The 16180-nt window shown below is 41.4% G+C and overlaps 1 protein-coding gene and 1 long non-coding RNA gene across 2 annotated transcripts in view; one reads left to right on the top strand and one right to left on the bottom strand.

Moving 5' to 3' along the window:
• Positions 1-6855, bottom strand: part of LOC120559233 (adenylate cyclase type 6-like) — a 37685-nt gene extending 30830 nt beyond the window's left edge. The window contains exons 1-3 of the mRNA XM_039800792.1: positions 6629-6855; positions 4193-4389; positions 3183-4074 (exon numbers count right to left, since the gene is read on the bottom strand). Coding sequence (XP_039656726.1) covers positions 3183-4073 — 891 coding nt within the window. The 5' untranslated portion in view covers position 4074; positions 4193-4389; positions 6629-6855. The remainder of the gene's footprint in view (positions 1-3182; positions 4075-4192; positions 4390-6628) is intronic.
• Positions 6856-6990: 135 nt separating this feature from the next.
• On the top strand, positions 6991-10258 carry LOC120558498. Its single transcript, XR_005639131.1, has 3 exons — positions 6991-8567; positions 9048-9113; positions 9257-10258. It is a non-coding gene; the product is annotated as an uncharacterized LOC120558498 (long non-coding RNA).
• The last annotated feature ends 5922 nt before the right edge of the window (positions 10259-16180 follow it).

Consider the following 16180-nt stretch of genomic DNA (forward strand, 5'->3'; position numbering starts at 1 on the left):
AAACTTTGTGGTGCCCATCTGTTTGGTTTATTTTTACAATTTCTAAATGTACACTGAATCACCATGTTGCCTAGTCCTTAGTTTCCAATCCAATGCTTCAATACCAATGTACTAGACTACTACTAGGTGTCCCGACTGTAGTGTGCTTCTCTGTTTACTTTTTGGCGCAGTACTATTAACCGGAGCAAAGTAAAATTCCGCCACTGCTGAGAAACTAGTCCCTCAAAATGTAATACGATCATTGAGATGCAAGGGTCGTTTTATTTCTAACATTATTCTATCAACACAGACATTTCCATTGATAGTCTGGCGTTATAATTTATTTGCCTCGGGTGTACTGTGGAGTGGGTTTTTAGTGGCAGGCTAGCAGATACTGTTGACTTGCGCTAGCCTAGCACCAGCGAACTCTGCAACTGGAAGGACTGGATGAAAAGTGTTGAAAACTGTCTCTCCACTGATAAATAACACACTGGTTAACTTGGAAATGAGGTCCTATGTCCAAAATTCTGAACCACCCCTTTAATACTAGATCAATAGAAAAATGATCCCAAAAAAAACCGATGAAGACATCATTCTGTCAAGAAAGAATACCAAACATTCTCGAGTTCCAGTCGCTAAAATATCAGGGTTTGCACCTTTTCTTTGTTTTATATTTTTTAAACTTTAACGGTTTGGGATTTTGGTCAAAACAAGCACTTGGAAACATTTGTTTTTACTCTTTTCTGACATATCATGGAATAATCAAATAATCGTAAACATAGTTGTGGTCCTACAAAAGGTCATTTGTTACTTCTGTTTTGGAGGTTTAGTAGATTCATGAATACATTTTGAACAATTTAATAATACAATCTGATACAGTGTAAATCTTATTACCACAAACACACTGCACATTATAAGAACATTAGTGAGGATCTTATAGCACATACAAAAAGATTAAAGAGACAAAACTAATGAAGAAATTATTCCAGTGTTATGGGAGTGGAAGCTATTATGCAGAAAGTCTAATTCTGTTTTTATTTTTTTTTCCAAGTGATCATCCTGTTTTCCATCAAATTCATTGCACAATCCGAGGATCCCACCCCACCATGTTTCATTTGACTACAATAGCCTCCTTGTTTTAGGGAATTGCGGCCTGAATGGCACCATGCTACATTATCATGATATTCCTCCACAATGCAGCTAAACGGGCTCATTCAACCCAGATGACCTTCCACAAACCCCAACAGAGTTGCCAATAGCTGCCTACAGCACAAAACATAGGCTCATTAAAAATCTCATTTGAAAAACTGCAGCGATCTAAAGCACCATCTACTTTTAGTACGGCACCTTTGACATGGAAAAGTGGTTGAGGAGCCTGTACAATGTTTGTCCTATATTGATGAGAAGAGAAAGTAGGGCGTTTCCACTTGTGAATACAGTAACAACATTGTGCTCAATTGTATGGTGATAATAGTGGGCCCTGCTGAGCACGAGTCTGAGACATGTGTCTTGTTTTCTCATGAATATAAATGTTCACTGTCATTTTCAGAGATGGCTGTATAGCAGCAACTACGGTACAAAAAGAGAGTTTATGAGCATGAATGTTTTTCTTCTTTTTTTTTTTTTTACAACTATTGAAGGATTGATTCACAGTCTGTCTTAAAACAATACTCACATGTCCAAATGTACAGTAAATGAGTTACTGTTATTGTTCTTCTTGTCCATGCTCTCCATCGTAAAGAGACTTGATGTGACTTCAGTGTGATGTTGAACAAAATCCACAGTCCTCGTTTTATAAAAATGCATTGCGTTTAGCCAAAACTGATAAGATGCTTCAGCAGTCGGACATAAAAAGTCAGTATTAGTCTTTTTAGTGTAAAATTGTGATGGGAATTTTGTATTAAAAAGACCCTAAGTTTGGAAGATTCCAAATTGATTTGTCTAACTCTTGTTGAATATCTTGTTTATATTATTTGTTGAATAATATATTTATAACTTTGACTGAACTTTGTATATTTTTCACAAAACCTTTATCTTCCACCACATACATTGAAATTGCTTCAAGAAGCAACAAGTATGGACAAGAGGAACTATTACAGCAGATTCTACTGTATATCTGATTGTGAGTATTTTATTAAGACATACTTGAAAACGTGAACCTATCCTTAGGTGGTAAGTGTTAAGTGTGACTAAAAGGTGCTTAGTTATTTCACTACTAGTTGTATGAGACCATTGTTGGCAATGTTGCAAATCAATGAGCAGGAACACTTAATGGCAATATTGGATTTTCTGGATCAATATAATGAAGATCTGTCAGGTGTTTAATGTACAAGAACAGCCATCTTCATGTATTATTACCTCCGCCAAGGAGGTTATGTTTTTGGTTAGGTTTGTCCGTTTATTTTTTTTTTGTCTGTCAGCAGGATTACGGAGAAACTACTGGTCCAATTTTCATTAAACTTTATAGAAGGGTGTTTCATAGGCCACGAAAGAACCCCTTAAATTTTGGAGCAGATCCAAATTACGGGGCAGATACACAAATCCTTTTTTGCTTGTGTTAACATTGCAAGATAGGGCATTTGTGCTGCATTCATGTGGTGTCAGAATAAATGGAAAAATGAGTTCCCAACTGGGAAAATTCACACTGCATTAACATTGTAAGATAGGGCATGCCTTGGCGGAGGTCTGCATTCTCCAAGTGCCTGTCTAGTTTCATCTGTAAATACATTATCAACAGAATTTCCAGAAAATGTACAATATCACTATTAGGGCTGCAACTCACGATTATTTTCGTCATTGATTAAGTGTCTTTTTTTCTTGAATAATAGATCATTTTGTCTATGAAATGTCAGAAATATGTAATATGTAAGATCACACCACAATTTCCAAGAGCCAAAGGTGACATTTTTACATTCCTTTCTTATTCATTCAGTTTACAATTAAGTGAAACAGAAAAAGAAATAGTCACATTTAAACTCACATACCTGCAAATGTTTGCTTGAAATGTGACTCAAACGATAATTGGTTACCAAATATTTGCATATTATCGTGTCAGCTCTAATCACTAGACAGATGTTGATCACTGTATATCACAATCACGATCACAATATAAAAGGAAATGTACACACCTAACAGACACGAGCGAATATCTCCCTCCATTATTTTTCAGACCGAATCTATTGCTCTGTGTTGTTTCTGCTTACCTGTTTGAAAATGAACTTGTACTCTTGGTTGAGCTGCCAGGCAGTCACTAGGTGTATGGTGGACAGCACAGCTCCACTAACCACAGCAGCTCTCATTCTGACCGGCAGCAGCGTGTAGATAATGTAGATGAAGAAGACCGTCCACCAGATGCCCTCTGAGGCACTGGGGGGGTACACCATCAGCACCCCAAAAACCTGCACTACAATCAGCACCCCGATCACTAGGTAGCTCACAATCCACATGTAGTCCTGGTGGAAGCCGTTGCGGTTGCACACCACCATCATGGCCAAGAAGAGAGCCATGGCCACAGACAGTACTGAGACATATGCCACATGAGGGGTCGTGTTGATGCAGTGGAAGGCCAGCATGACCCCACACACCACCACCAGCACCCCCATCAGCATGGTCAGAGAGCTCTGGTTGAGCCTGAAGAAGTAGCGCTGGTACAGACGCTCCAGCTTAGCGGACTGAAATTTCTTAGATTGGAAAACCCACATAACCCGCATCCAGCAGTCTGCTGCAGTCATCGCCTTGCAGCCACCCTCTGCTAATTCCCCTAATTCCTCCTCTTTCCTGTCCTTCAGCTCGCCATCTTCAAAGCCCAGGTCCACAGCCTTTAGACCCAGATCACCGCCACCCATCCTCTTCCCATAGTGATCCTCCTGCCAGCCACAGCGCAAACCAAAGTTGCCCCCACTGGTGCCTGCTCCACAATGGTAATGCTGGGGCGCCACATTAGGGAGCTCCAGGTCCTCATGGTCCCTCAGGCAGCTCATGTAGTGTGGGTTGCACAACGACGAGCTGTCCTTCCTCTTTTTGCCATTGCGCTCCCCCCATGCTGTCTTTCGCTCATCCACTCTGCCTACGAAGAGGCCTCTGGCCCACGACATCCTGAACAAAACACGTTGACATTAAGAGAACATACACACAGGAAAACTTCACAAAAAACAAAGCTGAGTTTAATCAATTGAAGGGATACAATGGCATAGAGAGATGAGGATAATCTTACCTGTGTGGGCTTTATTGTGTGTAGCAACACTGCACTCTTTGGCCAGGCCACTAGTTTATTCCAGCGAGCACACACCATGAGCTCAGACTGGCCAGAGGCATCAGAAGTGTGTCTGTGTTTGAGCTGTCCTCTTTGTAGAAACAGTCAGTGTATCAGCCCTATACACCACCAAGTGCCTCTATAGAACACCTGTTTTCCTGGGGAAAACACACAAATACACATATTGTTGTTGAGCTAACGCCGCCTGAGGAAATATCACCCGAGGGTCAAGATCATTATGGATATACACATCAAGGAATCACATTTGTCACATCACATCTGTTGTTGGGGTTACTGTGTTTATTTAGGTTTGCATGTGCATGTCTTTATGTATGATTCTCTGGCAGAAAGTTTGACAATCAATAGCGGAGACAAGAAATAATATCTAGCAAATGGCTTGTCCTTTCCACTCTCCCTCGTCAACTTCACCCACCAGCCTGGGACAGCATTTCCATGAAAATGATTTGCTGTTGTGTTTGAAAAACACTGGATTGTGACAACAAAATCTCCTGCAATTATTTCCTCATGCAGTGGTTGCCACTGGTCAATTTTGCCATCAAACCATAATGTTAAACACAGTCCAATTTCAACAAACTCTCCACTGATTGCTGGATTTACCATAGGGGGCTTTTGGAGGAGACTAACAACTCTTCTTGGTGGATAGCACTCTGCTATGCTCTATCACTGCAATCTGCCCCTGACATCTTGAGTGGGCAGGAATGGGTGTGCTCTATTTGACAACAAAGGCCTACTGAGTGGGCACCATCAGAGATCAAGAGCTCTCCAGTCCAGATTAAATTGTCCATGCTTCCCCCATTAGCTTTGATGACTCACTATAGCTGGTTTCTGGCAGTACATGTCAAGGACACTGCTAACCTCTAAACTTAATAAGCAAATCTCTGCCAGGCGGACCGAGCTGAGACTAACAGTGGGAAGAGCACACAAGAACTTCACTCATGGCCATGTTTACAATCACCAGCAGCTTGTTATATGAGTTGCTCAACCAATACCACAAAAAAATCTAATTGAAATGGTTGTTCAGATAAACAGTGGGTCTGTATTGTGTCTAAAATACATAATTTTAATAAAGATTAGAAATGTGTTGCTTGGAAAACCTTTTCTTGGACAGATTTAATTAATTCTAATATAATATAGTAATAAATAACCCCAACTATTACACTAGCACTACAATCTGTATATTTCATTTTATCGATTTAGCATATGACCCAGTCTGGGATAATGCAAAAATATGACCAGTTCACCTTCTGCTCCGAGTTTACAGGCTTCCTGCAGCAATAACTTTAATCCTCGACTCACCTTTGATACATTTACGACATGTCAGGCAGAAGCATGCGGCTCTTATGTAATACAATCTGTACATGCATGCATCTGCCATTGAATATGAATATAATCTGTGCCACATATGGACCGATTAGGGTCAGCCGTCCTGCATGCATTACAAATAAAGGAGATGGTGATGCTTTCACTTACAGTAGGCCTACTTCTATAGATTGACAACATTGCTTTTTCTCCACAGGATATTGACCAGCAGCCCTCCTGCCACTCATTGCTAACACAGGCCTGATGTAAAAAAAATATATAAATAAAAAACATGTTTAGCAAATACACGTGCAGGCCCAGACTGTTTGGATGCGGGCAGTCGGCCGAAGCGCATTACATAACAGGACGCTCCAATAGCCTACAGGCGAAGTCGACAGCTCTCCGTGTTCAAAGCCTCTTAAACCACACTACACATGGAAACACTGTAGGCCTGCCACTGGATACCCTCAAGTCAGCCTGGAGTCTGTAGGCTGCAGAAGAGAGTGCAGCTCGACACACATCACCGCCTTTCCCAACTTATCAGGAGTAAAACATTCCATCGGGCAACTTCAGTCTTGGCAGTGGATCTTCTGATCGCAGCGATGTGCAGCCCAGCTTACAGGACTATGTACAGCTACGGGGTCTACATACTGGGCCTGTCTCCCTCAACATAAACGTGTACGTCATTATGTTTAGACAGTCCAAACAGGTCACTGCATGGGCGAGAAGAAAATGATGAGAATGCTGTGGGCCAAAAGGCAATTGGCACAACAGCTGATTTGCCTCTTAGTCGCGGCTTCACATTATACAAAAAATGCAAATGCAAAAGAATTGCCTGTGACTGCATAATGAATGCTTAGTGTGTACAGTCCCGCAGAACAGTTCAGGCTCCTGAACGCCGTCGCAATCGTCACAGCAAACACTGTAATAGGCTACAAGTCAGCTGTTGGCATTATTTTTCCGACTGCTGTATCCTCTTCCTGCGTTTCAGTTTAGCCGACCCGCAACATATTAACATTGTGCAGAGCAGTTGCCCAACACAGCCGCGGGAAAGCTTAAGAGAGGCAGCGTACTTACCATTGGACATCCTTGTTACATGATAACACCGCAGTGGAGCTCCAGTTTAGCTCCGTGTTCAGCCTTTACGCCGCCGTCAAACGCTTCAGATGCGGATCTGTCCGTCTGGAAGCGGGGAAAACTGCGAATTTGGCCGGACAACCTTCGCTCATCCCAGCCAAAGCTACAGTACAGTACATTCCCACCGCCTCGACCTCCACTAGCCTACTCTCTCTCTCTCTCTCTCTCTCTCTCTCTCTCTCTCTCTCTCTCTCCTCTCTCTCTCTCTCTCTCTCTCTTTATCTCTCTCTCACACACACACACACACACACACACACACACACACACACATAGAGAGAGAGAGAGAGAGACACACACACACACACACACACGCACACAGGCCTCAACACACACACAAGCTGCATTCGTGAACACAGGAGTCTCCCTAGAGGTGGGACGAGTGTGTCTCTTCCTGCGTGTTTGTGATTTTTACACCTTTGATGCAATGTCGTCCATTTGTTCTTAAACTTTTTTTTCTCACTTTTGCAATCAACCTACAGTGTCACCAAAATTATAACACAACACACAGAATAGAAACATGCATTTCTATTTTACTGTCAGTGGCAGAAAACAATATGAAACTCAAGCAGCACATTCAGACGACGTTATAGCACCACCTAGTGGAGAAAATAAATTAATGCTCACTGCAAATATGCCCCAAAGCAGTCACACTCAAACTACTACAGTGTCTACATTCATTTGATGAGATAATTTTAACAGTGAAACAATAAAGACAGTAAATAAAGATTATCAGGTTTAATGGCTGCACAACCAGCCAGTAAGCAGCCCATCCCATGACCCAGTTTAATCTGTAAACCAGTAGGCTAAGGCAACACTGGTGTTGACACAGAAGAATGTGTTGACTCTTCACCCTTTAGAACAGCTACACACCCTGGAAGATCCCACAGGGAACAATAAACTTTAGGTTAGTGTATGTTGTTACAGTATACTGCACTGCATAACATACTGATATAAAGTAGAGTTAGTAGAGTATTTTATTTTGCTATAGTGACTATAGTAGGCTTACAGTATAGGCCTACTGCACTGTGCTAGATTACTACTAAAATAACCTAATTCTACTAATGATGCAAGGAAATCCAAGTGTCACCGCAGCAGAAGCTCAAGAAAAAAACTTTTTAAACTACATCATGATGAAGCATGAAGAAATACAATTACAAACGACATACAATATACACCAACATAAATAACCTATAAAAAAGTGCATTTAGAGCAAAATAGTCACAAAAAAGAGACAAGGAATTTGCAGTAAAAACAATTAAATACGAAAATTGTACTTACAGGAATGAAATTGGCTGGTGTAGAGTGGGAAAAGTGTGTTGTGTGTGCAGAAAGCAGTGTCAGCAGCGTAAAATATAGTTATTGCACTATATAGTTATAGTTAGTAGGCCTATAGTGAGTTAATTCTAATACAAAGAATAAAAAAATATGTAGTCCTTCCCATTCATGTAGTCATGAATGATCTAATGCTTCTTGATTTATGTTGCTTTATTGTAGTCTTGTGTCTGGTATTGTTTTGTCTGTATTTTCTTTTTGAGTTAGGAGTTTTGAGTTTTAATGTACATAGGCCTACCTATTGTTGAGTTTGTGTTTTTGTAGTTTTTCGTTGTTGAGTTTTATGTATTTTATAGGCCCGTCTAGGTACGTTATTGCAAATTAGCTTAGCTATTAATGCTGTGGTGTGTGCTACAAATTTGTCCCTATACAAATAAACATTAAAATAAAAAATAAACACACAATGTGAGAGTTGTAAAGCCATCTTTAATTTATACAGCTTTGTCCATGTGTAAATGTAAATATACGTTATATTGCATTGCAACTTTTGTCAGTTTGACCAGCAGTCGGCGCCATATTCCTTCTCTGGGCATGAAGGCCTATTACAGTAAGTCCTCATTCACTCAAAAATGTGTTTGTTTATTGTTACCTTAGTTGTTTTACCTGCTTAGAATGATGTATGTGCAGTTTGACAATAGAAGGCTGTTTTCACATTCATCGGCTGAAGGAGAAAAATCTACCTGAAATCCCAGTTTAACACATAGGCCTACCAACATGATTTTTTTGACAGCACAACTTGTTTGGAAGCCAACCATGGTCCAGCATGAAACTTGAAGGCTCTGGTGTACATTAAGGATGGACTTTATACAGTGAATAGAAGAAATCATGTGCCCAGTTAGTTAGACTTTTGAAATGTAGAAATGAACAATATTTGCACAGGCCTATTCTGGATTTTTAAATGAGGGAAAAGGAATATATATCATTTTTAACTCTGTAAATAAACTTTGAGAGTATTGCATGTGTCTAGAGGGATCTTTACATTTTACTTGCACTGGATTTTGCCAAATTTTATTTCTGCTTCTCTCAGATTATCACAAACACCAACATGTTGCTTCAAATCCAGGGCAGTGTGAAGTAACCCCAACCCCAAAAGGTGCTCCAGTCTACTTTATGAGCCCTCTGTGTGTGTGTGTGTGTGTGTGTGTGTGTGTGTGTGTGTGTGTGTGTGTGTGTGTGTGTGTGTGTGTGTGTGTGTGTGTGTGCAATGACTTCCTGTTGTCTTTTTGACATTGGCAGTATACCTGACTGGAGCGGTCGATTGGCCCTGTGTAAGGGGCCAGAGTGCTGGATCAGAAAACCGAGAATACCCGCATCTCACCCCTGCCTGCCTGGACATCTTCATCCAGCAAACACAAGACGTCTCCTTCCGCTAAAAACAACGTCCCAATCCGTTTCATTTTGGCAACAAAAGGAAACATTGGAACCGCAGACCGATAATTATGTAACAATATAGGCAGGGTCTATAATTATCTTCTCGATGTGTAATGTAATTTCAGCAGGAGATTAATTGGTCATTCCATTGATTCCTTGCAAAGCAACACATCCTGCTGAACATTGAGCTTCAAGGGCCACATTTGCATCTAGTTTAATTAGGCTAAGACAAGGTGAATCTAGTTAAATTCTAATACAAATAGAAATGTCAGCCACAAATTTAAGAGAACTGATGCCAAACTCAGAGATGATATCACAAATTCAAATTCAAAAATATAAATCCGACAAAACGCCGCAGAAATTCTCGGGGACTTGGCTTGTGTGAAAAGTGTAGGTCTTGCATAATTTATTAAGAAAGCTGCAATCCATCCATCCGTTTGTCCGTGCCTATGGCTTTATGTACAGGCATTGATCATGTCGTGAATCCAGAAACAAGAGAGTTTACAGCGCAGATTCCGCCGGAGCTTCACATCCAGCTCTGAGTAGCAGCCGAACCTTTCTTGTGTGGTGAAAATGTTTGGACGAGGTGCGGTGCTCTGCCTTTAGTTGATGCCTTTTACTGTACAAATTTAAAAAATAAAATAAAATAAAATCAGCGAAGAAAACTGGCTTTTTTTCACCCAAGTTGGGCTGAGGTGACTGAGATCCCGGTTAACTGCGGATGTCCCTGACCAATTCAAGCGTCTTTCTGCTTAACGAGGTGGGTTGTTTTCCGCTTTTCTCTTCTTCTTGGATCTTTTCGGGGGTGGTCGAGGTAGTTGACGAATGAATGAGAAGAAGGGGTTTGAACGCAAGATGCAGGCATCGTGTAGCCCTTCGTTACGGCTACCTCCAGACATTAACAAAGTAAAGGTATGAGTAGGTCCTTGTTAGGATACCGATAATTAAATTAGGCAGGCTGACCTCATTGGGAATCTTTCACTCCGGAGTATAGGAGGCATGCGTTGGCACTGTCAGTCTGCCAGCAGAAATTAGGGACAGATGAGTTGCAGGGGGATTGGTTTTGTTTGTTCAGGATAAACATTTGGACCAAAATAAAATTGGTCAGCTGGAGCAACAGATGAAAACAATCATCCAGCACTATTCATGCTTAATTGTTCCACCTTATCATTAATTAGGCAATGAGATAAATGATTACAGTTTTGCTCCAGGATAAGCTACAGTAATTGCATTTAGGCTGTACTAATTATTTTGTCACATAGCATACATGCAGTTTGAGTGTGATAAAACAGTTTTACTTATATTTGAATGAGGAAAACCATTCATATTCCACTACTCCTTATGACTGTGTACAGACAAATCAATCAACAACTCTATCCTTCTTTGATGTCAGTACATGTGAGACCGACTTATACTGCATGCCTAGGAGGTTTAGTTATGACAATTAAATTCTCACTGTAACTTATATTCTCAGTACTTTGCAACAGAATGACATCAGGGAAAAGGAATATTTGCAAAAAAAAAATATTTAAAAAAATGTGAAGGCTATACCACTTTAAAGAAAATGTAAAGGCTATGAGTTTTGGAAATACTAAATATTAAAGGTTAATGTATAGTGGAAGTGTCCTCTGTAACAATGTTATGTGTCGCAATTGATGATGTAATAGCATGTAGCTGAACAGATCATTATATTCTAAAGGAAAGTTTGATAAAATAATAATGCAATAAACCCTTACATTTTCCATTTTTTAGGTTGTGTTGTGTTTGCTATGAGAGTTGCTTGCTCCCAATGTTCGACCCAGGTGAAAAAAGCTTCTGGGGGGGTGTTTGGCTCGAGGTCATGGTGCAAAGGACCCTAGGGTGAATTACTCCGAACCATCACTTTAAATCTGATCATCCTGGCAACAAAGGTTACCATGACACTCTTTATGTCACTCTTTCCTGAAGGTCCCAGCTGGGAGGTCTGATTTATAGAAGATATACAGTAGCTAGAGAGAAATTGTATTTTCAATAATGAACACAAACTACTGCAGGTTGACAAACTGTGGCCCTACTGTGAGATAATCTGTGATCCAGGACACCTTTGGGGCGTCCATCTGCATCTCTATGAGCTTGTTTCCCACCCAGAGGGTCTGGGCTGTGTTAAAGGGGCTTGAAAAGTCAAAGCACATGATTATGACTGTGCTGCTAGCCTTATCCAGCTGGGAAAAGGTCCTCTAGAGGAGCTACTTGATGATTGCAACATTTGCTTCAGTGTGTGTCTGGTAGGCAAACTGCAGGGGGTCGAGTCAGTCTCTCTGCACTAGATTCATCCGGTGTGCCGGAGTGCTAAAAGTCTCTCCGGCATTTGTTGAGGCAGGTCTTGCAATTCAAATTAAACATCTCCTGTTGAAAACAAGCTGCAAATGACTTGTGCAATTGGTGCCATTATATTTAGGTTGCATAACATTTAGTGAGGTATGAGACATTTGCTTGAGAATGATATGAAAATGTGTTTTTATGTGAGCCATTATGTCTCCACCACTTTTCAACACAAAGTGACGCCCTTGCTTGTAATATTTACGTTGGCAGCTTCCTGTATGTAAATGAACTGCTCAGTGATCTGATCAACAACTGCACCAGGCATTATGTAACATATCGCATGCATGTGCTTTATCCGTACATAAAGAGTATGTATGTATGAAGAGCTGCTGGGTGAAACGATCACTCACTTCACTGGCGTCTCACCAGTCTATCCCACTAGTTTACCTCCTCCCTCCTCTTGGCATGTGCACTTCAGACAGGGATCAGGTCTGTGTTGGAACACATACTGTACCTGCAGGTCTGAACCCATCAAGTACCATACAAACCTCATGAAAGGATTTGGCAGCAGCCAGGTGTCATCTCCCTCCACTCAAAAATCAAAACGCAGCATCCCGGTGCCTTAAAATAGCCACTCATCCATAATGCACCAGCACAGCTCTGCCCACAGAGGCGTTTCTTATGGGGCAGTCTGACAGACATCTGCACTCACTGCTTGGGTGCAGCCTCTGAAGCGTCTCTCTCTCATTTTCCTGCCTGTCTCTCGCTCAGCAGCAAAACACTGTGGAGTTTAACTTTCAAACCTTCATTCATTCATGTTTTATTCACATCTACTGCTCATGCAGAATTCGAATGAATGCTTGCTCAGTCTCTAAACCTCTCTTTTTTTCCCTCCTCCGCCTCACTGTTTCCTGCAACCTATCCTATGAATTATGAATCTCAACTTTGCTGGAGATTTTTACATTACCCGCAGTCATGGTTTTATGTTGTCACACCGGTCTGTCTTTAGATGCATGTTGTTGATCTCACACTGTATCTTATGCTCGACATTCTGCACACAAATTAACACATGAAGCAGATATACCCTTCTTCTCTTGAAATATTTGGTTGGTTTGTATGTTGTTTAACTCCCACATCCACATCTCTATGTATCCACGACACATACACAGGTGTCAGAGTACAGCCAGCCATGAGATCTACAGAACACACTCAGTGAACAAAGGGCTACGCTGGGGACGCCTTCACATGTCGATCAGAGACAACTTACATGGCCCCAATATCCCCTTACCACCACCAGACTTTCTCCCGTCTCTAAACTTTTGGATTTTGACAAGTTCAAATCCACAGTGGCTGAAATAACAATGTGAAAGGACTATAGAAATGGCAGATTTTTTCCCTTTGAGATTTTGTCTTTGTGTTTTTGAGTTACACAACATGGTTGTGGAAACCCCTGTGTACTTACTTGTGTGTACATTTGGTCTGGGCTTGATAGTTAGTCCCAATCAAGGGAAATCTCAACGATACAACACACAATTCTATTTTCGAGAATATAGTGCTTCCAACACCATCAGTGTATGACCTCACTAATGCTCAGGTGTCTGAATGGGAGCAAATCCCTGCAGCCAGTTTCCAAAATCATGTGGACAGCCTTCCCAGAAGAGTGGAGGCGGCATCTTAATGTCTGTGATTTGGGAAATAGATCAATATTTTATTAATATATAATATTAACATTCAGGCGTCCACATACCTTTGTCCATTTTGTGTATGTGAGAATCCCAAGACATGACTGAAATGAGAATATGTAATTTTATAAATATATATATATATATATAATTTTTTGTGGAGTTTCTGGATCTGAAAGTGTGGAATGATTTTACATCACGACAACAGTGAGAAGTTATTGTATTAGCCTGACTGTTGCTGTGCGATACATCCAACAAACAACACCTCAGCCACAGTGATGTTCTGTCGTGATAGAGTCCTGAATGAACTCACCATGCGGTTGCGATACATCCCTTTGGACAGGCGAGGTAGAGATGAAGGGAAGCGAGGGGAGCAGCAGAGAGGGTGGGAAGGAGGATATGCAGAGCAGAGAGAGCCTCACTGACGTAGCAAAGAGTTGTGTACTGAGAGTGGTTGAGAATAAGAGAGGAGGGGGCTGTAGAAAAAGAGAGAGGGATAGACTGCTTACAAGCACGCTACAGTACACTTCAGTGTTACCGAAGAGAGAGAGAGCACACCATGACTGACTAGCAGAGAGAGCGAGCAAGAGAGACGGGGAGTGTGCTCTCCTACCTCCAACTGAGTAAGTACACTGCTATCTCTTCTGCATCTAATCTCTGCTGCAAATTGCATTGATAAACCTAACAATATACCTATACATGCTTTATGAATAATACCAGATTAGATAGGGATAGAAGATACAGGTTTACTTTGTAGAAACAGGAAAACCTTTCAACTCTGCTTTTGTGATTTTGAGTGAAAGTTTGAGAAATGTGAGTTGATGTATGCGGCTGTCAAAGTGAAGGATGGCTGAATTTCCATCTACATTTGGAGCGTTTTGAACAAATTCGATATACGTCTAAACTCCTCACCCTCAGCGCTGACATTTCTGTGGAAAGTCTGAGTTGCACTAAAGCAGAAAATGGCATTTTGTGCAGTTGTGTTACAGAGGAGCAGTGGTGGGAAGCTGTGGGCATACTTGCAGGCGTTCATGCTTTCTCTGTTGGTGGGGGGAAGGAGTGCATTTGGGACCGCTAGGCTTCCTGTGTGGGGTCAATTAAATACTGCATGAGACAGAGCACTAAAAGCCTGTCCCATGAGGAGCGAAGTGCTTTGTGTGTGTGTGTGTGTGTGTGTGTGTGTGTGTGTGTGTGTGTGTGTGTGTGTGTGTGTGTGTGTGTGTGTGTGTGTGTGTGTGTGTGTGCGCGTGCATGCATACATGTGTGCATGCATACACTGTGTTGGCGCATCAGTGTGCAATGCCTTAATTAAATCTGATGAACCAGCAATGTTGAGAGGGCCAAAGATTCCAATTGAGCTTCTGTTCCTGTTTAGAAACACTGCTTTTTTTTATTACTCTTTACTTATCAAAGACGAGACCAAAGTCACAATGTAAGGAAGTACGCTTTAATTTTTTCTTATTATGACATCTGTATGTATGGCTGGTCTTATAAGACATCCCCTTATTCTACAATTTGAAACATCTTCAGTTTATTCATTTGTCATTATTGGCTGTGTTATCTGTAATCTGTGCACACAAATGTCTTTTATTTTAATAAACCATCCCTGTGTAACAAAAAATGTTTAAGACTCAAACTTGACAGAAAACACGCTGTTTTTTTATGTGAAGCTGGAATGCATGAATAAGTAGGGCATCATTAAATATTGATAAGTCTGACATTCCCTCAGTTAGCTCAACCTACTAGCCAAGACTAACTGAAACTTAAATCAGGTCAGCGTCTAACAAACACATCTGATTTAATGAAGGATGCAGCAGCACTGTGCAATTCTGTGCTGCACTGTAGGTACACAGCTTTATGTGGGTTAGCTCCAGCCTCTCTGCACTTTGAAGCAGTTTGGTGAAGTCAGGTTGAGGCATCCCTGGAGGGATGACAGCCTAAGTATGCACAGTGTAGCCGGGAAGGCCAAGTCGACAGCTGGGATGAAATATAGAGATTCCTGGCTGGGCTTGCTGCGTCCTGCTCCTCTTCCTCCACTGTATGCCAGCTTCACTGTTGACCCACCCCTGATGATTCACGTTATTACATTGTCCTCACGGCAGGAGCATTTCTCTTTGCAGTTAATACAAGATGTTCCCAATTCGTATAGACTGCTGTTATTGTGTGGATTTGTGTTGAAATGACTTGGAAGTGCTTATTTATAGGTTGCCAAGGGCTAACTACAGGCAGAGAGAAAGTATCCTGAGGCAACATTAGAGCAGGAGGAGGGTGAAGCTGCTCTGGACAGGATGGACTATCAATCTGGGTGGCTCTCCTATTGATCCACTCTGCCCTACTCTGGTTGCACTGTGAGGAGAGCTTCTCGCTGGCTCCAGATGATCCGCCTCCGCCTGTAGTGCTGCATCAGCTCCCACTGCACACAGATAGTAAGGTGTCTCTTCTGAAGTCAAAAGGTCAGAGACATGGGCAGGTGACTGCAAAGCATCTCTGCTTAAATCTGCAGAATTGTTGGGGAAATATGTAATCTGGCTTCTCTTAAGGACCCTTTTGCAAGTTGGTGCAGAGCTTCTCGGTTGCTTACAGTACAGGAGTGTACTGGGTCAGGCTGACTGCGTGGCTCTGCAGTGCCCAGCAAGAAAACAAATAAAGGGCTTACTATCAAACTTCAATACCTTTTTGGTACCAGCTGAAATATGTCTGCATCAGTGCCAGCGAGTATAAAAAAAACAATCTTCTTTGATCTTTAATCAGAAATTTAAAACATATTTGTAACATTCCTGTACAGCTGTTTGTGTTTAGACAACAT

Source organism: Perca fluviatilis, chromosome 5, assembly GCF_010015445.1.
Source record: "Perca fluviatilis chromosome 5, GENO_Pfluv_1.0, whole genome shotgun sequence".
Classification (NCBI taxonomy): domain Eukaryota; kingdom Metazoa; phylum Chordata; class Actinopteri; order Perciformes; family Percidae; genus Perca; species Perca fluviatilis.